A 25,055-nucleotide genomic window follows, 5' to 3' on the forward strand; every position below is an offset into this window, starting at 1 on the left:
GGGGCGCTAACAAAGGGTCATAAAAAAAAAAAAAAAAACCCAAAACGCCCCCGTAGTCCGACAAACAAAAATTTCACCCGTCATCTTAATGTGCCCCAAAACCTTTGTTTTTTGGGGGCCCCCCTCATTTTCCCCCCTAGGGTTTTTGCCCGCCATTTGGCCGTTCTATAGGTGGGGGGGGAAAGAGCTGGCCCCAAATTAAAGGGGTTACGAATCGTAAACTTCTTTAGGCAAGCGCACCGGGTGACGAAAGACCCGACACTGTAGTCTAGTTTTCATCATGAAAGGACGTCTGACGGCCAGTGAGTGCTGCTAGGGGCTACCAAAAGTTTTTCAGTAAAAGCTTTCTGAGAGAATGAATAATTACTTTTCTTTGGCATGGATCCATTTGAAGACAGTATCGGGTGAGTTCGTTAAGTCTTTAAATCTGTCATGGTGAGAAAAAGCTAAACCATTTTATTGGTAGGTTTTGAGTTTCTGTGCAAACGCGCGAAAACACGCTGGTATAATAAAACAATGACGGTAATACATATATAGTCCGCTTCGTTCCGTTGCTACCATAACATAACAGACTATCTTGTGTCTACAGCTGCAGTTTCTCGCTGCAATTTCTAACATTGAATATTCACAAAATACGCAATTTATGCTGTACTCTGCCAGTGTCTAAATAAATAATACGCTACGGTAAAGCTTTGAGAGGATGAATCATTACTTTTCTTTGCATGGATCCATTTGAAGACAATAACGGGTGAGTTCGTTTAGTCTTTAAATCTGTCATTATGCTGAGAGAAATCGTATTCTCAATTTAATCTCTAAATTAACTGTAAGGTTAGGGTTGTAACTAGTTAGCTGTTTCGTAGGTGACTTATTTAATGCACTCGTCTTAACTATTGCTTGTACTTTCGCATAGACTGCGGTGTTGCTGTACTTGTTTGTGTTAGTGTTAATCAGTTTAACCTACAGGGTCCAAGTTGGACTATGCGGTTGTTCCCTGCACTTGGAACGGTAGGCTACTGCCCTCTAGGGTTTTCGACACACTTGTTCCTGATTATGGTTATACATTTTGTTGTACGTCGCTCTGGATAAGAGCGTCTGCCAAATGCCTGTAATGTAATGTAATGCAATATTCCGTAGCAACAAGATAAACCCGACATTAGCCCTAAAATATGCCAATTCAGCAGTGACAACGCTGCTCACTGAATAACGACATAAACGAGACAATTTTTATTTAATTATACCATGTCATTCTACAGTCAACATCTGGGACTAAACATTGAATAAATATACAATCTTACCATTGGTTTTACGCGTAGAGATGTCCCTTTTGCGAATGAGTGGTCATATATTGTCTTGGACAATCCGTTGGCGAAATATACGCGCATTTTTGATCACTGGGTAGGCTACGTTCAAAAATAGCTGTGCGTAATACCACACCTGTTGCTTACGTCGTTGTCGCCCTTTTTAGGGCAATTTGGCTTGATTGACAATTCATTTATTCAGTAGGTGAGAGTATAAGCTTTCTAACGATGTATAACATGTCTGATTTTGCTTTTGGAATAGCGTTTTATAGGTCAGCATAACCAAACTTTTTCTTATCTGCCAATGTCTAAATAAATAAAACGGTAGGCTACTTTGCGCTCAGCACGCAGTTCGCGAGTTGATATTACGTCTTTTTTCCGTTTTTTCTCAATGTCGTATTTATTATTTGAAATGTGCATTCATGTGTTATTATTCTATCTGTCTCTGAGGCGCTCTGAAATGTGCATTCTCTGCTAAGCTGAGCAATGGATTGGAATAGGTATGTGTCTGACGTAATGTTGCACGGTATACCGAAACTTCAGCACTTTTTCGGTACTTAAAACAAAAAAGGAACGTTCGGTATTAGAATTTTCCGACGTTCGGTAGTTTTGTGTCAAATGTAAAAGCCAGGGAAATGTGTCACCCGCACTACTGATTGAGAGGATGAAAGGTGTAATTTGTCAGAATCTTCGCTAGATGGCAGTAGCAACTAAGGTTGCCAAGTGAGGTGACGTGCGCTTGTGCATTCCCTTCGTTGATACAGCGCATGCTTCGACTCAGTTGACTTCAGTAGCAATAGGTGTTCTAATTTGTAAATATTTTATTATAGGAAGATGCTGTATTGTTATTAAAATATGCTGTTTTTAGATTTATTTAAAAGTGAAAGATCTGTTTAAAGATAATTTACTTTACAATTGTTTAATTATTGAAATATATTTAATATAGTTTTTTTTATGGTTTAGTGTTGTAACACTGTAGGCCTATGCTTATTGATGTGTTGAACAGGCTTCAACTTAAAGGTTGTTAATAAACCAGGTTTCTAATAAACCGTGAATTCGAAAATCAGGTCAACCGTTGTGGACATTACGTTTCTGATCTATTAAGGTATTTTCAGTATCGTTAGGTACTGATTACTGAATCAGTATTGCTTCAGTATCGAGTATGGTGATACTAAACCTGGTATCGGTATCAAAGTCAAAATTTTGGTACCATGACAACACTAGTGTGACACTTTTTTTAATTGCGGCATGGAAGCGTCGCAGCTGTACATACATGCTGGGCCATCTAAGTGTTACGACATGCCATCTAAGTGTTATGACATAGTAATGGCCTTTACGGGATGCGGCCAGGACACATCCATGTCGACGCAACTGTCATCCGACAGCGTCTCTTAGCACAAAATTGGGTGAAGGTATCTGATCATGAGGACAAAGCCATTTTAAAATTGCTCCATAGGGGGCGCGATGGTGCCAATGCTTGGACCCCTCCCAACGCCGCTTGCGGCTTTAATTTTCAATTATTCTGTCATTGTTTTTCTTCGTGTCTCGTTATCCCTCCCTGCTCTGGTTTGATTGTGCTTTGAGTTCACCTGTGTCTTGTTATCTTTGTGGCTATTTAAGTTCTCTGTTTTCCTGATTTTGGTGCTGGTTCCTTGTGTTTCTGCCTGAGAGTATCTGCCTGTCTGTTTCAGCCCGCTTTGTCTGGCCTTGTTTTTCTTACCTGTTTTCTGTTACCTGTATGAGAGTAAAATCTTTGATTGGATTTGCCTTTTTGGAGTTCCTGGTGTTTTCCCCACTCTCCGTTTGGGTCTGGTCCCCTGTTACCTGACATATCTTAAATTGCGAGGAATGAAAGATATTTAACTGAAATTATGACTAAGTCATGCAATTTCCAGGCCCTGGAAAAGTTATGGAAAATAATATTTTTTGAAAAGTAATGGAAACACAGCTAAAGTTGCATCAAATATAATTACTAATTAATCCAATCATAAAAATAGTATGTATAGTAATAAAACGTAAATTGTCACGTAACCTTCGCGGTATTTTTGTGGTGTGAGAAGTTAATTCAGTCTGGCTCAGTCTGTTTACTGGCACGCCCAACAGTCACGCTTCTGCTAATGTAGTAGTTAGTGAACGTAGGCCCTATTATTGAAGTGCAGCTTCAATAATATATCAGGGCTCGAAATTAACTTTTTTACTTCGTAGCACTGGTGCTCCCAACTTCAAAAAGTTAGGAGCACCCACCAAAATGTAAGGAGCACCAATATATGCAATAGATTTTTTATTGATAAAAAACGACAATATAACAGTACGGTTTACAAGTAACAGTTAAACTGTCACGCATAAAATGTGTCGACTTTGTGTTATGCATTCAAACGACAAACAGCTTCTCGTCACATTAATACCGCTAATTAAATCAACCGCCAGTAAACTGCATCGGAGAAATGAGCCGTTTCAAACGGGTCGCTACACAAAACACTAAGTTAACGTTTCAAAACAAATGACGTAATGGTGCGCTTCAACTTTTCAGCTTTCGATAACGCTAATAAATTGAACATAAACTTTTGTCTTCAGGTAACATTAGTTAACGCTTTAAGCCGGGCACCCACCGCACGCGTATCGACCGCGAGCGCACTACGCGCGTATTACGCGCGTAACTGAAGCGTAGTTGAAGTACTGTTATTACAACGGCAGCGGGCGACGTCGTCTCCACCAGATGCGAACGCGTCGCGTACCGGCTGCGAAGCTCGCGCGACACAAGCGAACTGAAGCGTAGTTTTTCGCTTCTGTTCTATTTTTTCGGCTTGTCGCGCGTCACGGTGGCCTGTTTATACACAGAAATATGCTCTAAAATGCTAGGTATACATGCTCTGATTTATATTTCATCCTTATATTACTGGGGGTGTGTCCCTAGTTACCTCCCAGATATTTTATAAGCAGCAAAAAAAAAATACAAGCCTTTTCGTTTTGTAAAAATAAATAAATAAATAACTGGAACCAGGGGAAAAGGCAAACTTAGTTTCGCTGTCTTATTTTGCGGAGGGGGTGGGGTAAATTTGAAAATACACCACAGAAAATCGTAGCCTATTGAATGACGTAGAAGTGAATGCACCGAGCAGCGGTTTGTTAGCTCGAATGTTGGAAGGTAGTTTTTAACCAACCATTGCTCAGCCTATTTGACTTCTCCGATGTCTTCGTTCGCCGTGCTTTCAAAAAGGGCTTGTTAATAAAAATCAGATAATCCACAGAGCTTTAAAAAAATCAGATTATTTAGTGGTCTTGCCGATGAAAATGCACCTATTTTATAAATGAAGTTGTAAACAAGCCTTTTTTGCACTTGTACTTCAAAGCTTCCGGTGTTCATGACGTTGTGGTGTTCAAAAGTTTAAACTGTTATCTTTTTGACGATGAACTGATTTTACTAAATATGATCATATAAATGTTTTGACGTGAATAACAAGACGACACGGGAATTCCCAATGGTTGATTATGGATTATTATTATTATGATCATTACATATTCTTCACAAAGTTGGCACGCTTGTTAACCAAGCAAATAAATTAATACCGTTTGAGATTGTTATGCAGGCTACGTTGCGATTTAAGTTTATGGTAATTCTTTAAAGCGTTTACTTTCTCACGTATTTACATATAAAAAAATATTAAGAAATATTACCAAATTAACAGAATGAAAAATGTCTCTCACTAAGTATTCACTTAACCCATAATCAAAAGTCCTGAACAAACGTGAAATACACGATGTAAGCCCACTGCAGACTGCGAGAGCTACTGGGAATATATAGCTTTTACGCAAGCCTTTGCGCGACACAAACGGAACCAGTGGAGACACCCTACGCGTCGCGTCGTGATGCTTCGCCCTGCTGTTTACGCGACGCTTACGCGACGCGTGCGGTGGGTGCCCGGCGTCAGCTCTTTGTGTCGCGTGACAGTGGAGTGCAGCGAAAGGGAGTGATTGAAGGCTAATATTAACCAATTAATAAGCATTAAAGGTAAGAATGTCAAGCTCACGATTGGTTAGAAGGGTTACCGTCAGCTCACAAGGCACATACTGAGTGTACTAACTAGCGAATGTACAGAGAAAGACGTTCGACTGGAAAAACTGACAAAAATGTTAAACTATTCGAATTAAAATATGAGAGAATGTATCTAAGTGTGTCTGTCTGGTGTTTATTTGTTTTAGAGAGGCACCATATGTTTCAGATGCAGACCTAATTTTACTTAGTGTTACAATAAATTATTTTATATCGTCCCGCTGAGATAAAGTCATTTGTTTTGGTCATGGATATTCAGTTAAAGGTTGTGGAGAAGTCATGGGGAAAATCATTGGTGAAAAAGTGTATGAACCCTGTAGATATCTTAAATTAGCTCTTTGACTAATCATAAATCAGTTACAGATACCTGTAATGTGAATCTGGTCAGGCTATTAAATGTTTGCGACACAACACCTTAATTAGCACTAAACAGGCACAGAAACAACTAAGATTGGGGAACTGGCGCCCTCTAGTGTGACGGTTGGATTCAGGTAGGGTTGTTATTTCCCAAAAATATATAAAAATAATTGGCACCCTAAAGATTCTTGAATAATAAAATCAAACTAAATCTACACAATATTAAGAGAAACTCTTGTGGCCTTCCATGGCTTCCTGTTTCACTGGAGGATTAAACTGAGAACCTGCTTGTGAAACCCATTTTTCATCTTGCCCAGAGAAAGAAAGAATGACGAAAAATGAAAATGGTTGCTGACCTTTGAAAATCAGGCAATGGATCAAAAATAAACTGAAGATGCTAGTTACTACTGTGAGGGCAATAATGAAGAATTTAAACTGCTGGAGGGCAGCATGGTGGTGTGTGTGGAGTTTGCATATTCTCATCCCATGTCTGCATGGGTTTCTCCATCAAGACATGCAGTTAACAATGGCACTAATGTGAATGATATGTGTAAGTGCATGGTGTGTGCCCTGTGATGGACTGGTGACCTGTTCAGGTTTTTCCGCCTCTTGCCCAATGCATGCTGGAGAGGCTCCAGCCCTCTCACAACCATGTCCAGGAATATGATGTAGGATGGATTTAAGGATGCATATACTGAAAAGAAAAATACGGTGGTGGATCTTTAATGTTATGGGGCTACTTTGCTCACACTGGTCCTGGGGCCCTTGTTAAGGAAAGCAGCATCGTGAACTCTACCCAAGTACCAGGACAATTTAGCCCTAAACCTGACTACCTCTGCCAGCAGACTGAAACTAGTGGATCTTTCAGCAAGACAATGACCCCAAATTCACGTTAAAATCCACAAATAAAAAGGTTAATGATGCAGAAGCATCATTGTGCAATGGCTACAACAGTCTAAAGACTGCTGAAACTCCCTGAAAACCTGTGACTCAATTGAACAGCACAGCCCATAAGCACGGATCAACAAAGACATCAGGATCTGGAAAGATTGTGGGTGGAGGAAGAGTCTAAGATCCCTCCCAATGTGTTCTCTGGTCTTATAACACGTTATGTAAAAAGACTCAGTGCCATTATCCCTGCAAGGGGAGGGTGCACACAGTACCAAATACAGGGGTGCCAATAATTGTGATGCACAATTTCTGTAAAGAAATGTGTCATTTTGGTAGTTTCCATTATATCATTAAATATATTCCATATGTTGGACAATGAAAATATACCTCAGCACTGGTAATCTTTATATTCAACGGTCTTAGTAATTGTTATCATGGGTGCAGAATATTTTGGAGGGAATTGTATTGTACAAGTTTATGGCTCAGTTAATTTCCACATTTGTCTGTTCTATGAGATTTGATGTATGTGTGTGTCTGTGTATTATTATGTCTGTGCGTTATCATGGTCTTCTTGTGTGTATTTACAGGTCTGCAAATTTGGGTCAGAACCCACTTGTGAATCTGATCTGGTGTGTTCAGGTGTCCTGAGACAGGGGGCGCTGTTTTTAAAATGAGTTCCTCAGAGGAGACCGAGACTAACGATGGAACCCACGACCCTGTGAGAAAGAGGTAAAAATGCATGAATCAGAGAGTCAATGTGCTGTGAGTTAGAGCTGCAGTAAGAGGATGAGTTTAACTGGAAGCTCTGTCTCCATGTGCTGTGAGTTAGAGCTGCAGTAAGAGGATGAGTTTAACTGGAAGCTCTGTCTCCTCATGCTGTGAGTTAGACCTGCAGCAAGAGGATGAGTTTAACTGGAAGCTCTGTCTCCATGTGCTGTGAGTTAGAGCTGCAGTAAGAGGATGAGTTTAACTGGAAGCTCTGTCTCCATGTGCTGTGAGTTAGAGCTGCAGTAAGAGGATGAGTTTAACTGGAAGCTCTGTCTCCATGGCTGTGAGTTAGAGCTGCCGTAAGAGGATGAGTTTAACTGAAGCTCTGTCTCTCATGTGCTGTGAGTTAGAGCTGCAGTAAGAGGATGAGTTTAACTGGAGCTTGTCCATGTCTTGAGTTAGACCTGCAGCAGAGGATGAGTTTAACTGGAAGCTCTGTCTCCATGTGCTGTGAGTTAGAGCTCAGTAAGAGATGATTTAACTGGAACTCTGTCTCATGTGCTGTGAGTTAGAGCTGCAGTAAGAGATGATTTAATGGAAGCTCTGTTCCATGTGCTGTGAGTTAGAGCTGCAGTAAGAGGATGAGTTTAACTGGAAGCTCTGTCTCCATGTGCTGTGAGTTAGAGCTGCAGTAAAGGATGAGTTTAACTGGAAGCTCTGTCTCCATGTGCTGTGAGTTAGAGCTGCAGTAAGAGGATGAGTTTAACTGGAAGCTCTGTCTCCATGTGCTGTGAGTTAGAGCTGCAGTAAGAGGATGAGTTTAACTGGAAGCTCTGTCTCCATGTGCTGTGAGTTAGAGCTGCAGTAAGAGGATGAGTTTAACTGGAAGCTCTGTCCATGTGCTGTGAGTTAGAGCTGCAGTAAGAGGATGAGTTTAACTGGAAGCTCTGTCTCCATGTGCTGTGAGTTAGAGCTGCAGTAAGAGGATGAGTTTAACTGGAAGCTCTGTCTCCATGTGCTGTGAGTTAGAGCTGCAGTAAGAGGATGAGTTTAACTGGAAGCTCTGTCTCCATGTGCTGTGAGTTAGAGCTGCAGTAAAAGGATGAGTTTAACTGGAAGCTCTGGCTCCTTGTGCTGTGAGTTAGAGCTGCAGTAAGAAGATGAGTTTAACTGGAAGCTCTGTCTCCATGTGCTGTGAGTTAGAGCTGCAGTAAAAGGGTGAGTTTAACTGGAAGCTCTGGCTCCTTGTGCTCTGAGTTAGAGCTGCAGTAAGAGTATGAGTTTAACTGGTAGCTCTGTCTCCATGTGCTGTGAGTTTAAGCTGCAGTAAGAGGATGAGTTTAACTGCAAGCTCTGTCTCCATGTGCTGTGAGTTAGAGCTGCAGTAAAAGGATGAGTTTAACTGGAAGCTCTGTCTCCATGTGCTGTGAGTTAGAGCTGCAGTGAGAGGATGCGTTTAACTGGAATTGCTCCTGTCTCCTATGTGGCTGTGATTACAGCTGCGTAGAAGGATGAGTTCTAATGGAATCTCATGTTCAGAGAGAGTCACAGGTGATCAAGTAAGAACTGTGTATTGATTAGACCTGCAGCAGAGGATGAGTTTAACTGGAAGCTCTGTCTCCTGTGCTGTGAGTTAGAGCTGCAGTAAGAGATGAGTTTAACTGGAAGCTCTGTCTCCATGTGCTGTGAGTTAGAGCTGCAGTAAGAGATGAGTTTAACTGGAAGCTCTGCTCCTGTGCTGTGAGTTAGAGCTGCAGTAAGAGGATGAGTTTAACTGAAGCTCTGTCTCCATGTGCTGTGAGTTAGAGCTGCAGTAAGAGGATGAGTTTAACTGGAAGCTCTGTCTCCATGTGCTGTGAGTTAGAGCTGCAGTAAGAGATGATTTAACTGGAAGCTCTGTCTCCCTGATTTGTAGGAACTGCTCAGTAAGAGAGAATGATTTAACTGGAAGCTCTGTCTCCATGTGCTGTGAGTTAGAGCTGCAGTAAGAGGATGAGTTTAACTGGAAGCTCTGTCTCCATGTGCTGTGAGTTAGAGCTGCAGTAAGAGGATGAGTTTAACTGGAAGCTCTGTCTCATGTGCTGTGAGTTAGCGCTGCAGTAAGAAGGATGAATTTAACTGAACTCTTGTCTCATGGCTTGTTAGTTCACAGGATCCATGCTTCACCGGCATCCAACCGTCTTGTAGAGAGGAGTTCAGAGAAACTCTTCTCAAAACAGGTTTTATTTATATTTTTTTCTATTTTAATATTTGCTTGTGTGATTGTCTTGTACTGTACACTGCATTTCCTTTTTTTATATATGATCACATGACAAATAATGAATTAGTAGCCTCTTATCAGCCTAATTGATAAGATTGAATATGTAATCAGGTTTTTTAATTTTGTAGAGTGCTACCTGGCCCTCCTGGGCTCACAGAAAGATGCAAATTCTTTTTTAGGTCCCAAACACAATGGCAGAGTAAGACTCCAAACAGAGTGTTTGAAGCATGCAGTTTATAGTCCGAATTTTCCAAATGTATTGCACTGAGAAACTGATTTATTCTATGGGAACTCTTGATTTATCACAAGTAGTGTCTCTACAAAATCACACAATAAAATATCCAGTGTTAATTCAACTCTCACCTCTTAACAGATAATGTTTCATCCCACTCTGCAATGTGGGACCAAATGTTATCTGTTAAGAGTTGAATTAACACTGGACATTAACTGGACATTTTACTGTGCATTAATCAGGGATTAAAGGTGCACTTCAAACTTGAGGCTTTGGACCTTCTGCATGTATTCTGTTTAAAAGTATCTGTCCCCGTTCTGGCCATCCAAAAGAGAAAACATGAGACATATTGCAAGAATCTCATTGTTTCAGTGGCTCTGATACAGCACACCACTTCATGTGTTTATTTCACACAGTGATACAGCACACCTCTTCATGTGTTTATTTCACACACTGATACAGCACACCTCTTCATGTGTTTATTTCACACTGATACAGCACACCTCTTCATGTGTTTATTTCACACTGATACAGCACACCCCTTCATGTGGTTATTTCACACTGACACAGCACACCTCTTCATGTGTTTATTTCTCACTGATACAACACACCTCTTCATGTGTTTATTTCACACTAATACAGCTGACCAGCAGCCCTGTGAAGCAGAAGGATCTCACTGACTCACTGGAGAGAGATGAGCAGCACAGTAAGAGTTTTCACTCATTGCTACTGTGTGTCCATTTGAATGCTGAAATGAGCTTAGCATTCAAATATAACGGAGTACAATGTTTTGTAATGTTTTGTTGATTTATAGCATCTACACTTTCATAATAGCGTTTTATGTCAACAGTCTTGCATATAGAAAACATCACACACTACATATACACAAAGGTGTTTAAATTAAAATATTGCATCCAGCAGTGATTATGGGGCAAGCAAATGCATATGAGATTAAATGTCCCTAAAAGAGATTCAAATCTGGTCTGAGTTTTTATCCAGGATTAATGAGCACTGAGCATAAAAATTATAAGATGATTAAATTACTACATGACCCATGAAGACCATATTTACCACATCATACTATGAAAAATTAAGAAATTGAATGTGATAAAGGAATTGAATCCTTTTTCATTGTTTGATATGTTTTCATTTTGTGTGTAGAACACACTGTGAGAAGTGTGTAACACCTTAAGATGTGTGTATACCATTGTGAAAATGGACTGCATATGTATTTTTTATTATCTGTTCTGTTATTTTAAACATTGCTTCTCATATTTCGTCTCCTCAGATAAATCCATAGAAAGAGCCCAGCAGGCACTGAAAACTGCTCTGAAGAAGAAGTTTGAACACATATTTGAAGGTTTAGCAAAGCAGGCCAACCCAACCCTCCTCAATGAGATCTATACAGAGCTCTACATCACAGAGGGGGGAAGTGGGGGGATCAATGATGAACATGAGATCAGACAGATTGAGACAGCATCCAAGAGACAAACCACACAGGAGACTGCAATTCTCTGCAATGACATCTTTAAGCCTTTACCTGGACAAGAGAAACCCATCAGAACTGTGCTTACAAAGGGCATCGCTGGCATTGGGAAAACCGTCTCTGTGCAGAAGTTCATTCTGGACTGGGCAAATGGAAAAGCCAATCAGGACATTGATTTCATCTTCACTCTTCCTTTCCGAGATCTGAATCTGAAAAAGGAGAGAGAATTTAGTCTCATGAAACTGCTGCAGCAATACTTTCCGCAACTGAAAGAGATCAAAAGTTTTGAAGATGAAGTCAAAATTGTGTTCATCTTTGATGGTCTGGATGAGTGTCGACTTCCTCTAGATTTCCAAAGCAATAAGATCTGCCGTGATATAACAGAGTCATCATCAGTGGATGTGCTGCTGACCAACCTCATTCTGGGGAATCTGCTTCCCTCTGCTCTCCTCTGGATCACCTCCCGACCAGCAGCAGCCAATCAGGTCCCTCCTGAGTGCGTCCACCAGGTGACAGAGGTACAAGGGTTCAAGGATCCACAGAAGGAGGAATACTTTAGGAAGAGAATCAGAGATGAGATAAAGGCCAGCAGAATTATCTCACACGTAAAGTCATCCAGGAGTCTGCACATCATGTGTCACATACCAGTCTTCTGCTGGATTTCTGCCACTGTTCTGGAGACAATGTTGGATAAAGTGAGTGGAGACCTGCCCAAAACTCTGACTGAAATGTACACACACTTCCTGCTCATTCAGACTAATGTGAAGAATGAGAAGTATCCTGGCACCAATGAGACAACCTCAAAGAAAATGTCAGCATCAAATACAGAAATCATCCTGAAACTGGGTCAGCTGGCTTTACTACAGCTGTTAAAGGGGAATCTGATATTCTATAAAGAGGACCTGAGAGAGATGGGCATTGATGTCAGTGAAGCTTCAGTGTACTCTGGGGTGTGCACAGAGATCTTTAAAGAGGAGTGTGGGTTGGGTGAGGAGAAAGTCCACTGCTTTGTGCATCTGAGCATTCAGGAGTATCTGGCTGCCTTGTTTGTGTTTCATTCATGTGTGAATGAGAACAGAAATGTACTCAGAGCAGAACAATCAAAACCTTGCAGTGATGGAGTGCAGCTGTCTGAGTTACACAGGACTGCAGTGGATCAGGCCTTAGGGAGTAAGAATGGACACCTGGACCTTTTCCTCAGATTCCTTCTAGGCCTCTCTCTGGACTCCATTCAGACTCTATTAGGAGGAATACTGACAAAGACAGGAAGCAGATCACCTGTACCAGATTGGATAAAAGCACTACATAAATACAGTCCTTTTACCATTTACCATTTATATACACAGACAAGAAGCAGATCAGAGAGCATTGAGAAAACAGTATTTAATAAAGGAGAGGATCAAAAAGAATCTTCAGCAGAGAGGACCATAAATCTGTTCCACTGTCTCAATGAACTGAATGACAACTCTCTAGTGGAGGAAATCAAGAATTCCAGAGATCAGGAAAACTCTCTAATGAAAGCTGGAACCACACCAATGTTCAGCCCTGGCCTTTATGTTACTGATGTCAGAGGAGATCCTAGATGAGTTTGACTTGAAGACCTACAAAACATCAGCAGCAGGTTATCAGAGACTGCTACCAGTAGTCGGGAACTGCAGGAAGGCCATGTGAGTATGGTGTAATAATTAAAGTAGATAATGACAGCATGTTTTTATAAACAATTCATAGTTAAAGTGAAAATAGAATATAATAAAATTGTCAGGCAAGTGAGAATTATGATTTTTGAGTCAAGCTATTTTAACAGATTGTGCCCTCATTTAATGAATACAGAAGTACCATCAAATGTAAAAAATGTATCCAACATGTAAAATGTATTTTATTAGATTTAATTTACATATTATCATTAAAGATACCAGTTATTAAATACATCATGAATTGCTTGTTAGGCAAACCAATGTGATGGATCAATAATGGTCCAAACATACAACTCGCAGATTTAAATGAAGGGTATAATATGTTACAGTATTAAGATGAACATATTCCCCATCAAATAAAAAAATACAAGCTTCACTTCCTTTACACAAAATTAGACAGACATGGAAAATAAATAATATAATTGTGAAAAAAATGAATGAAAGGGACCGCAGAACCACAGCTTGTCTGTCCCACTGTGACCCAGGATGGTAAAATAAGCAGCTAAAGAATCAAGACCAGAGATCCAAGACTGATCAAAAGAGACCAAGGCAGAGCTGAGAAGCAAGGCAAATGGCACAAGATCACAGGCTCACTTTTGCTTTACAGGCCAACACTTTATTTCAATTTTTTTATAATTTGTATTTTAACAAAGGAGCTTTGTCACTAAGCAGCTTTACAGAGAACCGGCCCCCAAAGAGTAAGCCTAGGGCAACAGTGGCAAGGAAAACCTCCCTGACTGAATACAGGAAGAAACCTTGAGCAGAATCGGACTCAGAGGGGGAACCCAACTGCCGCGGGCAGGCACCGGTTTGTTATGGAAAATCAACAGTAGCAGGAGGCAGGGGTGCCCAGCTGGTCTAGCTGGTCTAGGGCTGGAGCTCCGGGCCGGGGGGGGTGCTCAGCAAACTTGGGCTAGAGCTCCGGGCAGGTGCCCAGAGCCGAGGAAAACGAGAAAAAAAGCATTGTTAGGGGGTTCAAATGGTAGATTATAAACAGAGGTGCCCACGTGCAATAAGGAAAACCCCGGCAGAATAAGGCTATGGCAGCATAGCTAAGGGAAACAGAGGCAGGGGCCAACGCATCCATGAGGGCAGGCTTGAGACAGTCATCACCAGACCATGACCGGTTCAGCTTAGCACAGCACTACCAATGATGATCCAGTGACAGCACTAACCGCTCAGTCTGCCAGAGACTCTATAGCTATGCCTGCCACCCACCCCTGCCCCTCAAATATAAGAGAGGCTAAAAATATATGTTTTGAGCCTAGCTTTAAATAAGGTGATAGTGTCTGCGCCCCGAACATGGGCAGGCAACTTGTTCCACAGGAGGGGAGCACGATAGGAGAAGGCTCTACCACCTATGGTACTTTTAGATATTCTAGGAATAACAAGGAGGCCTGCACCCTGCGAACAGACCGTTCGTGAGGGAATATAAGGAAGAAGTAAATCATTTAAGTACAAAGGGGCAAGACCATGTAAGGCTTTAAAGGTAAGAAGTAGTATCTTATAGTCTATTTGGAATTTAACTGGCAACCAGTGAAGCAATGCTAACACTGGGCTGATGTGTTTGAATCTCCTTGTTCTAGAGAGAATACGAGCTGCTGCATTTTGAATTAGCTGGAGCCGTTTCAGAGAGGAATTTGCACATCCAGACAAAAGAGCATTGCAGTAATCTGATCTTGAAGTAACAAAAGCATGAGCTAGCTTTTCTGCATCATGTAAGGACAGTATTTTCCGAATTTTTGAGATGTTTCTCAAGTGATAAAAAGCAACCCTGAACCAAGAGAGTGCCTGTCCACGGAGGCCTACAAGATTTTCAAGTCTATCCAGAAGGATGAGGTGATCAACTGTGTCAAATACCACACTTAAGTCTAAAAGCACAGGTACAGAGATGCAGCCATGGTCGGAAGCGAGGAGTAGGTCATTGAGTACTTTGACCAGGGCTGTTTCAGTGCTGTGAGAGGGTCTAAAAGCAGATTGAAAAACTTCCAATATATGATTGGAGTGCAAAAATGAACCAAGTTGTTTTGAAATAGCCTTTTCTAGTATTTCATAAAGGAACAGGAGGTTCGAGATAAGCCTGTAGTTAGACAGGTCATTCACATCCAAGTTTGGCTTCTTAAGAAGGGGTTTGATGGCTGCAATTTTAAGAGTCTTTAGCATCTGTGTCCAGATGCTAAAGACACATTGACAATATGTAACATTGGTGTTCCAATCACTGGTAATAGCTCCTTGAAAAGCTTTTTAGGGATAGGGTCTAGAAGTCAAGAAGAAGATTTTGAGGTATTAATTATGGCATTAAACTCCATGAGGTCTGTTGGAGCACAAGAGTTCAGATAGGCCGCCCGTCTTTCTGAAGATTCTTCTGAAGATTCTGCATCCATGCGTTGAGCAGATGGACGGGCAGACCCTATATGAGGGGTGGTAGGAGAACTTTGAATCTTGCCCCTGATTTTTAGAATTTTGTCATCAAAGGGTGGGAGCCAAGAAAATCCCCATAGTGCACAAATGAGCCTGGGAGCTCATTAATAAAAGCATTTGCAGTCCTGGAGGAAAGCTTACAGCTAAGGTAGAATGAAAGATCTGATGACACATGACAGACTTGTGAAAGTTGGAAAGTAATTAATTAATGGTCTGATAGCACAGGGTTTTTAGGCATACCTGCTATATTTGCTATTTCTGTATCATAAGTTAAGACCAGATCAAGAGTATGGTTATGAGAATGTGTGGACTGATGTATATGTTGATCGAAGCCAGTAGATTCAGTGATAGACAAGAGTGCTGATCTGAGAGGATCACTTTCACTATCCATGTGAATATTGAAGTCCCCTACAATTACTACTTTATCTGAATTAACAATCAGGCTGGACAGGAAATCAGCAAACTCAAGTAAAAAGCCACTGTATGGCCCTGGTGGCCTGTATACAATTGCAAGGATAAAACGGACTGCTTTTTTGTCTGGATGTACAAAACTGAGAACAAGCACTTAAAAAAAAGTTACATTTGAAGCCGGATTTCAAAATAGCAAAAAAAATTAAAATGATATACAGCAGCAACACCGCCACGACCTGTCAGACGGGGAACGTGAGTATAGCTGTAGCCAGGAGGGGTGGATTCATTTAAGGCAATATACAGTTTTAAGGGAAGTTTCAGTTCCACATAAGATTTCAACTTGGTGATCAGTAATTAATTCATTTACAAGAGTTGCCTTAGGGGCTAGTGATCTGATATTAATTAATCCAATTTTTAGCTGAGTTTGGTCAGCCGCATTATTAGTACAATAACAAGGTCTGATTTTTTGCAGATTAGCCATACAAACACCCCTATGGTCTTTATTGAACTAACATTTGTCTGTGCCTGTGCCAAATGCCAGAAGAAAGGTGGCCATTTGGGTAAGAATTTCATCTGTAGAACTGTCAGAGTTCTGTCCGACAGGATGTCTAATTCTCAGGCCCAAAGTGCTGCAGTTGGAGAGTGTAACAAAGAACTTCCTCAGAGCATCACAAACTGAAAATCCTCAATATCACTCTTCATCACTCGCGATTACTGTTACATGCACATATCAGATTTTACAGTATATTGCGCTATTTAATCATAATAATGTATAAACTCTTCTTTGCAGACTGAACAGCTGTGACCTCACAGAGAAGTCCTGTGAAATTGTGGCCTCTGCTGTTCAGTCATCAAACATACCCCTGAGAGATCTGGACCTCAGCTACAATAACCTGGGAGATTCAGGAGTGAAGCTGCTCTGTGCTGGACTGATGAGTCCAAACTGTAACCTACAGACACTGGGGTGAGTAGTGCTGTGTACTGTGTGACCTTAACTAAATGGAATTAGTGATTATGGATCTGTGCAGTGAAATATAGGGTTGAACAGAGAGCTGAACCTGAAGAATCTCTTGTAGTTCACTTTGTTGATCTCTTTTTATGAATTTTAGACTCAATCAAATAACCCTGAGTCTACTTTTACTAAGCGTGAAGAAGTTAAGCATCTGAAGTCTTTCTCTCAGAACTGTAGTGTCTTATCTTTCAATACTCAGGAACCAGTTTGGTTTCCCTTATTTCAACCTTTTCCAGATCCTCTATATCTTTCTTGTAGTACAGTCCCCAGAACTGCACACAATTCTGTAAGTGTGGTCTGACAAAGGTATTGTATAAAATAAGTATAACTTCCTTGGATTTACAGGGCTCCAGACTAACTTTTTACATTGGATGCACTGGTGCGCCTAACTTTTTCATTTAGGTGCAGCAGCACATAATTTAGTTAGACCCAAAATTTTTCACCGTGCCTTTTGGCGCCGTAATAATACATTTTAAGTGTTACCTTTTTTGTCAGTTCCCATACACATTGGTAATTTCTTAACACATGTAAATGATTGTAAACAGGAATAAAGGTGCAGATAAATGTTTTTTCTTTATTTAAATCACAGCACAAACAAGAAATGGCAATAACCTCAATTGTTTAAAAAATAAACTTAAAAGTGCTGATATTTAAAGAACTTGACAAACTCAAATAAATAAATCAAACTCAAATAACTCAAATAAAAGTGTGCGCTGCTCCCGGAGGAGTACAGGGCGCGGTTTCACACACACACACTAGTGATGCGCGGATCGGCTCTGACGTCATCCGAATCCGCATGTACGCAATCATCCACCCGCCACCCACCCGAACAAATTATTTTATCTGATTTAGAGACCCGCACCCGATCACACATTACCGCTATTTCTCATTATTTCGCAGCTGTTGCATATGACATACCCACACTTGACCTCTGATCATTTCACTAAATTGCGCCCACATGGAACTTTTCTGCCCTTCCTTTTTTAATTCTCCTTTTTAATTTTCTCTCGGATCTTTTTGCCTCCATTGCTGCTTAAGACAAATGGACGCCGCAATTGGCGCAACGAGAGTCTAGTCTGCTAATTCACGCCTGACGAAAAATGAAGCTTAAAATATGTTCACATTTTAGAGAATGTAATTAATATTTTCCTCATTAATGATGTATTATTTCACCCACCCGCAACCCATCCGCTATTAATCAGAATGTTAATTTTTATGACTCGGCCCACCCGATCCGCAGATTAACCGTGGTGCCCGCGGATATAACTGCGATCCGCACATCACTAATACACACATGCCTTATTTTTTCCCCACCGCATTCAGCGAAGAAGAATATCAGGGTCAGAGCCAATCAGAGGCAGAGTAGGGGCGGGTCTTCGCAGAATGCGGGTGGGGAAAAAATAACGCTACACACACACAGACAGACCTGCTAAATGTCAGGTGCACCGGTGCGACCAATGAAAATGTTTAGTCGCACTTGACAGATTTTTGGTCGCATGTTCAACCAAAATGGTCGCACTCTGGAGCCTTGATTTATACTCACTACTATCCCAGCATCCTGTTGGCTTTTTTACTGCAACAGCACAGTGCCTAGAACCTGAAAGGTTTTGATCAACTATTACTCCCAAAATTGAGCACATTCCAATATCGTTCCTCCCATAAAGTAATCTAGCCTTGTGTTATTATTTCCCACATGTAGAACTTTACATTGAGCTGTATTGAGTTTCATTTGCCAGGTTTCCACCGACTTCTGGATTCACTTCTGTCACATATTGCAGTCTTCATCCATCCCCATTATTCACTACCTGCTCTGCACTCTAATGAAATCCATACTTACACTAGAGCTACCGCGGTTACTGCATTACCGCGGAAACGCAATCACGTGTTGACGACAGGGAAACTTAATGCTACAGGGCATAGGTGGCTTGCTGCCCTAGCCACATACGATTTTGAAGTAAAATATCGCCCTGAGAAGGTCAATGTTGAGGCTGATTTGCTTTCCCGAAACTGGACACTGAGACGTGGAGAAACCTTTCACAGGGTGATGTGAAGGCGATTTGTGGTCGTGTGCATGTGCAGGAGTCTAGTGACAGTGATGTGCACTTGGCAGACAAACTAGGTGTTCCAGCAGAAGGTGTTCCTGAGCTGTATGCTTTTGCAACTCATCTCAATTTGGGTCAGCTAGAACAGTTCACCCGAGAAGACTTGCGAGAAGCGCAGCTAGAGGACAGTGTTCTCAGAGTAGTTAGAGAGGCTTTGAACACAGGTCAGTGGCCGGCAAACTAGAGCTGCCGCGGTTACTGCATTACCGTGGTAACGCAATCACGTCACGTCCACCGCAGAGTCAAGCTGATCACCGCTTCACCGCTGGGTTTTGTTTTTTCCCGTTTATTTTAGGCCAATTGTTTATGTTCCAATTTTACTTGTAAAAGTTGTGATCTGAAATAAATGCAATGCAATTTTTAAAATAATTATAATTATTATTGTGTAGCCTATTTTCTTCACTCCATGTGTTTGAAAGTTTTCACTCACAGTTGCGCAGTTAACATTCTGATCGGAGAAAGTGTCACCCAGAACGTGCTTTGAAACTGTTGGCTACAGAAAGTTTTCGCTTCAAATTAGGCTAAAAACATGGATCTTGTAGCGAAACCCAACGTTACTTCTCCTGTTTGGGAACATTTTGGCTTTGAGCCCGATGAAGATGGAAAGCCAAAGAATTTGGATGAGGCAGTGTGCCGCATTTGCAGCAAGAAAATCAACGTCATGCGAGGAAACAGGACAAATCTAGCATCGCATCTTAGGACCACTCACCGTCCGTTATACGATGCAATGAAAGGCACCCCATCTACCTCGGGAGGTACCGGCTCGGCACTACGTCAGTTAGGAGTCTCAGAGGCATTTGCCAGAGTGACTAAATACAACCGGGACAGCAACAAGTGGCGAGCACTTACAACAACTGTAACAAAGTATTTGGTTGTGGAGATGGTGCCCTTCCGGACTGTAGGAAAGCCATCATTCCGAGCTATGCTTCAGTCCTTCGACAAACAGTATGAACTGCTGGGCAGAACCTATTTTCGGAAACAGCCATTCCAGAAATGTACTTGAAAAAAACGAAATCGTAGCCGGAGGTTTAAATTATTATTTTTTAATGGCGGTTACCGCAACGGTTTGAATGGCTTCGCTAATTTTTGCGGTAAGGAAAAAATCCCACCTGTCCATAGCCACGCTCCCAAACACCATCTAAAAGCACCCTCCCCTAGGCCTGGAAGCTAGGCCTCTTATAGAGCCCATGGTTAGGTAATGGGCCACAGCTGCACCAATACCTCCCTGGTGGACAGCACCCCAATTCCCTTCCTGGCATCACATGTTAAACAGGCAAGAGCTTTGAGGATATGCTGTGGGGCACTCAGAACAACACCAATTAATGCATTACTAATGAGATGGGAGAAATACCACTGAGGCATAGATGGATAAAACTTGCTTTGCATAACTGGATTAAGTTTAAATGATCTAGTGTAGATCACCCTGCTAAGAATCCTGTTGAGATCTCATGGGAAGTGGACATGCAAGGGATTCATTGTTAATTAATTGTGCTGCAACATGAAGAACAGACAAACCAACTAATAATAAATAACTCTCCAGTGCTTCCTCAGGCAGTATGTGAGAAGGGCATCCAATTGATCTGGCGTAATCTGAATTATGGAGTGAAACATTCAGGCGAAGAGCCACTTCCTCCAAATGGCTGAACACTACAGGGTCAATCTCTGTGATGCAGCTACCTGGAACAAACTGTCAAAGCATCCACACAAAAGAGCACATAATGATGACTAGCATTTTCAGCTAGGTCAGCCAGGCTCAAGCCTCTGGCTATCTCTTGCCTGTATAGGAAACAACAGTTTTCCTATTTGGCTCAATTCTGAAAATATAACTAGAACTAGATTAATCATTTTTAATACAAACCATTCACACCTACATCCTAATTATGATTTAATACCATAATGGAATTTCTGGGACGTGCCATTCAGAAACTGACATGGCGAGCTAACCTAAGTTTTAATACCTTTAAAGGTTCACACAAAGTAAGGTAACTCAATACAGTTTGATGTTTTAGGATACAAACACTGTTTCTAATCTATCTATTGATTACATTTAAATGTTTTTCATAGCCTATTGCCAACTGGTGAAAACTTATCACGATACTGTACATTTGTAGTGTAGTCAGGTTATCCACTAGGTGGAGCCCTAGGCTTTTCGAAACAGGATATACCAACCAATGTAAGACGTCAGTGAGGTAGTGAGGTAGCTTGTTCAGGAGATTGAGTGCAGCCGTACTGTATGTATGCCACAGTTCTTTAAGCTCCAAAGTAAAGTTTATCATAAACTCTTCTATGTGGTCCTGTTCTTTTCCCTTCTGAAGTTATCCCAGCATTATTCTGCAGTTCCCGTTGAATGTCTTCCCTTTTCAGTCCTGTTATGTTCCCTTGCTCTGTGAGTCTGCGTGCATGTCTTAATCCTGCAGGTGGAGCTGATTGCTCTATCAAAAATATGCAATCTGTTAGTCACGAAAAGACTGTTTACGATTACATACATTTGGATCTTTGATATGCACACACATTACAGCACCCAAAAAATACTTATGGTAAAACAATGTGCTTACATATCACCAAAACAAACTTTTATTTGGCAATATCTCCCAAAATGTTTATCAAAATCCCTCACCTTTCGTTGGAGAGAAAGCAAGGGTCATTCTGAGTGTTTATCCTGAAATACGTCACTCAAGCTGCACCACCTAACCAAAAAAATAAAATCTGTGTTACGTTTTGCCCTGCTCTGCCCTACTAACGTAAATGTGGTAAAAAGCAACCGGTGTTGAAGCAAGGCATGTACAGTGAATCTACGTACTCTGGTATCGATCAACCAATTGAAATAGTGACACTATGACATATTTTCATTGACAGCCCCCTCATTAACATATGGATGAAAAAATACAGAAATAAATACAGAAATATATATATATACAGGCATAAATTAATCAAAACATAAATAAGGAAATAAATATATACAGAAATAAATGAATCAAGCAATAAATAAATATGGAAATGAACATCCACAGAAATGAATGAATCAAGAAATAAATATGGAAATAAATGCAAATACCCATTTGTCAGATTTTGTCTAATTTATTTGTACATTCATTAATTTTTACATTTTCTTGCTTTTGTATTTATTTTTATGATTATCAAGAATATTATTAATCATAATTTTGCCATATCTATAACATGCATATCAGTTGTGTTTCTTGCGAGTAGAGCCTGGTGTACATTGCCCAGGACTGATGAGAAGTAACTAAGTAGAAATGAGGAATAATGTCCACATTTATCTGTGCTGACCAAGTGTTGCACAGGTTTGTAGACAATTTCAGCCATTTTGAATTTCCCTTATTTAGTTTTTGTTTGGCGTGATACTTTTTGTGGTAGTGAATACTTATGAACTAATAATAATTTCTGTTTGTGGTACTGTGTAATCAGGATGAGTGTAATAGGAATTATATCGTCAGGTGCACGTGTGACAATTGCAGTGATTCAGTGTGTTTGTTGTGTGGGGTGTGTGTGTACTGTGTGTGGTGTGTGTGTGTGTGTGTGTTGTGTGTGTGTGGTGTTACAGTGCTGTGTGTGTGTGTGTGTGTGTTGTGGTTGTGTGGTTTCCACAGGTGGGTTGGTGTAATCTCACAGAGAGCTGCTGTGATGTTCTGGCCTCAGTCCTGCGCTCTCCTCACTCAGAGCTGAGAGATCTGGAGCTCAGAGACAATGAGCTGCAGGATTCAGGAGTGAGAGCGCTCTCTGCTGGACTGGAGGACCCACACTGTAAAGTGCAGAGACTGGGGTGAGTACAAACACAAACCCCTTCAATCAAAAAGGGTTCCAATGTGACACAACACAGCACTAATGTTAATAATGACTAAATATGGCACTGATATTACTAATGTTTTTAATGTTAAAATAGACAAGAGAGTTATTTTTCTTCACAGAAATAAAGCAACATTTTCCTGTTCTTCCTCTTGGTAGAAACACATTTTAAATCTGACATCAGTTGGAATAAACAATATTTTGAGAAGCGTCAAATCGGTTTCATTCATACATTCTTCAAAATTATGAAAATTAATTGAATCTGTTCAAATTTAGTTTAACTGGTCATTTTCTTAAATAAGTCATGATTAATTCAGAGCCTGTATAATTGGACTGTGATGGTTGACACACACAGCCCTGTTAGTTTATAATGTGTAAGTTGAACCACTGCTATGTGTTGACACAACAGCCTGTTAGTTTATATTAATGTGTGTAAGTGTGTAACAACTGCTATGGGTTGACACACACAGCCCTGTTAGTTTATATTAATGCTGTAAGGTGTGTAACCACACTGCTGTGTTTGAACACACAGCCCTGTAGTTATTAAGGTGTAAGCGTGTGTTAACACACTAGCATGTGTTGACACTGACACAGCCCTGTAGTTTAATAAGGAGATAGGTGTGTAGAGCCGCTGTGTAACACACGTGCTATGTGTTCCTGACACACACACCCTGTATATATGAAGTGGCAAGGAAGTGAGTTATGTGTGCCCTCCAGGCTGTCGGCTGTAGAGTCACAAGAGAGCTGTGATTCTCTGCTTCAGCTCGTTCAAACCCCCACACCTGAGAGAGCTGGACCTGAGATACAATCACCCAGGAGACTCAGGAGTGAGAGCGCTGTCTGCTGCTAAACTGGACACACTCACACTGCTGTAAGTACAGAGAGTTTCCACAATGCACCTCACACACACACACACACACACACCTGGAGAGCGGACCTGAGACACATCACAGGAGATCGGAGTGAGAGTGTTGTCTGCTGCTAAACTGGACACACTCACACTGCTGTAAGTAAAGAGAGTTTCCATAGTGCACCTCACACACACACACACAAAAGGAGTTGGTGGGGGGGGCATGGAGGGCACTGTACAAACCAGCGTTACTCAAGAGAGTTGGGGATCTCCTGTGGAGGGTGCTGCACGGGATCACTGCAGTAAATAAGATGTGGTTGTTGTAGTTAGGGGTTTGATCAGGGACACAGTGATGGTGGAGTTTCAGTATTACAAAGCAATGGAGAACCTGAGTGTGTTTCAGAGTGTGTGTGTTATAAGGGTGTTTTATGTTCAGTGGAGGGAGGGGAGCTATTTTTGCACATGGAACAGGGTGAGTGAATGGAATAAGTTTCCTTTCTGACAGATTTGTGTTTTTTCATATGATCGTGGTTTTGTGTTTTATTGTGCCTTTGTTTTTATATATGTGATGTCATTGGTGTGTTGAGAGTGGAAATAAAGGATGGTTAAAATTCAGAATTCTGTTCTGCTGTTCTTACAGTGTGGACCATGGAGGAGAGAACAGGACCAAACCAGGACCCAGGAAATGTGAGTCTGTATCGACAGAACACTTTGCATAGATACACACTCTGCTGTGTGTGTGTGTGTGTGTGTGTGTGAGAAATCGAGACTTCTCTCTTACACACATAAACACAAACAGAAACACACACGTACACAAACACACACACAGAGGTACTATGACAGTCCTTTCTCTCTCACACACATAATAAGGTGAATATTAATAATGATAATTAATCTCATTAATGTCTCTGGTGTGCAGACGGCTGTCAGCTCACACTGGATCCAAACACAGCGCACAGAGAGCTGTCTCTGTCTGAGGGGAACAGGAGGGTGACACACACACCGGGGAGAGAGGAGCCATATCCTGATCATCCAGAGAGATTTGAGTCTGGCCCCAGGTTGTGTGCAGAGAGAGTGTGTGTGAGCGCTGTTACTGGGAGGCTGAGTTCAGTGTGTCTGAGAGGGGGAGGGTTGATATAGCAGTGACAGATAAAGGAATCAGCAGGAAAGGAGGGGGTTCTGACTGTATGTTTGGATGGAATAAAAACTCCTGGAGTCTGGGTGCTTTAATGAATACGGTCGCTCTGATAAACTCAGTTACTCTGTCTGGCACAATGAGAACCAAACAGACATACCTGCCCCCCCTCCCCTACCGCAGAGCAGGAGTGTGTGTGATGATGATGATGATGGTAGAGGAGTGTGTGTGTACAGGGTAGGAGTGTGTGTGGACCGTCCGCCGGCACTCTGTCCTTCTACAGCGTCTCTGACTCTGACACACTGACCCTCCTGCACAGATTCCACACACACTTCACTCAACA

General features: G+C 41.3%; 4 protein-coding genes and 4 long non-coding RNA genes across 11 annotated transcripts in view; 6 read left to right on the forward strand and 2 right to left on the reverse strand.

Moving 5' to 3' along the window:
• LOC135245727 (NLR family CARD domain-containing protein 3-like) overlaps positions 1 to 12,892 on the forward strand; it is a 26,037-nt gene extending 13,145 nt beyond the window's left edge. Inside the window, exons 2-3 of the mRNA XM_064319029.1 lie at positions 10,440 to 10,503; positions 11,086 to 12,892. Coding sequence (XP_064175099.1) covers positions 11,520 to 12,869 — 1,350 coding nt within the window. The 5' untranslated portion in view covers positions 10,440 to 10,503; positions 11,086 to 11,519 and the 3' untranslated portion in view covers positions 12,870 to 12,892. The remainder of the gene's footprint in view (positions 1 to 10,439; positions 10,504 to 11,085) is intronic.
• Positions 1 to 25,055, reverse strand: part of LOC135245748 (uncharacterized) — a 516,260-nt gene that overhangs the window by 263,730 nt on the left and 227,475 nt on the right. The window lies entirely within an intron of this gene.
• Positions 1 to 25,055, forward strand: part of LOC135245707 (NACHT, LRR and PYD domains-containing protein 12-like) — a 343,935-nt gene that overhangs the window by 216,284 nt on the left and 102,596 nt on the right. For all 4 annotated transcript variants that reach the window (XM_064318951.1, XM_064318954.1, XM_064318953.1 and 1 more), the window contains one exon: positions 16,600 to 16,773. In XM_064318951.1, coding sequence (XP_064175021.1) covers positions 16,600 to 16,773 — 174 coding nt within the window. The remainder of the gene's footprint in view (positions 1 to 16,599; positions 16,774 to 25,055) is intronic.
• Positions 1 to 25,055, reverse strand: part of LOC135245764 (uncharacterized) — a 116,582-nt gene that overhangs the window by 87,337 nt on the left and 4,190 nt on the right. The window lies entirely within an intron of this gene.
• Positions 1 to 25,055, forward strand: part of LOC135245705 (uncharacterized) — a 492,416-nt gene that overhangs the window by 61,383 nt on the left and 405,978 nt on the right.
• Positions 17,789 to 21,913, forward strand: LOC135245761 (uncharacterized). Its single transcript, XR_010327384.1, has 2 exons — positions 17,789 to 21,313; positions 21,347 to 21,913. It is a non-coding gene; the product is annotated as an uncharacterized LOC135245761 (long non-coding RNA).
• The window catches only part of LOC135246019 (tripartite motif-containing protein 16-like), a 9,217-nt gene continuing 6,512 nt past the window's right edge, over positions 22,351 to 25,055 (forward strand). Inside the window, exons 1-2 of the mRNA XM_064319511.1 lie at positions 22,351 to 22,356; positions 22,532 to 22,704. Of these exons, the coding sequence (XP_064175581.1) occupies positions 22,351 to 22,356; positions 22,532 to 22,704 (179 nt within the window). The remainder of the gene's footprint in view (positions 22,357 to 22,531; positions 22,705 to 25,055) is intronic.
• LOC135245747 (uncharacterized) lies at positions 23,502 to 24,583 on the forward strand. The gene is made up of 3 exons (XR_010327370.1): positions 23,502 to 23,598; positions 24,218 to 24,264; positions 24,497 to 24,583. It is a non-coding gene; the product is annotated as an uncharacterized LOC135245747 (long non-coding RNA).

This window comes from Anguilla rostrata, chromosome 19 (genome assembly GCF_018555375.3).
Source record: "Anguilla rostrata isolate EN2019 chromosome 19, ASM1855537v3, whole genome shotgun sequence".
Lineage (NCBI taxonomy): Eukaryota > Metazoa > Chordata > Actinopteri > Anguilliformes > Anguillidae > Anguilla > Anguilla rostrata.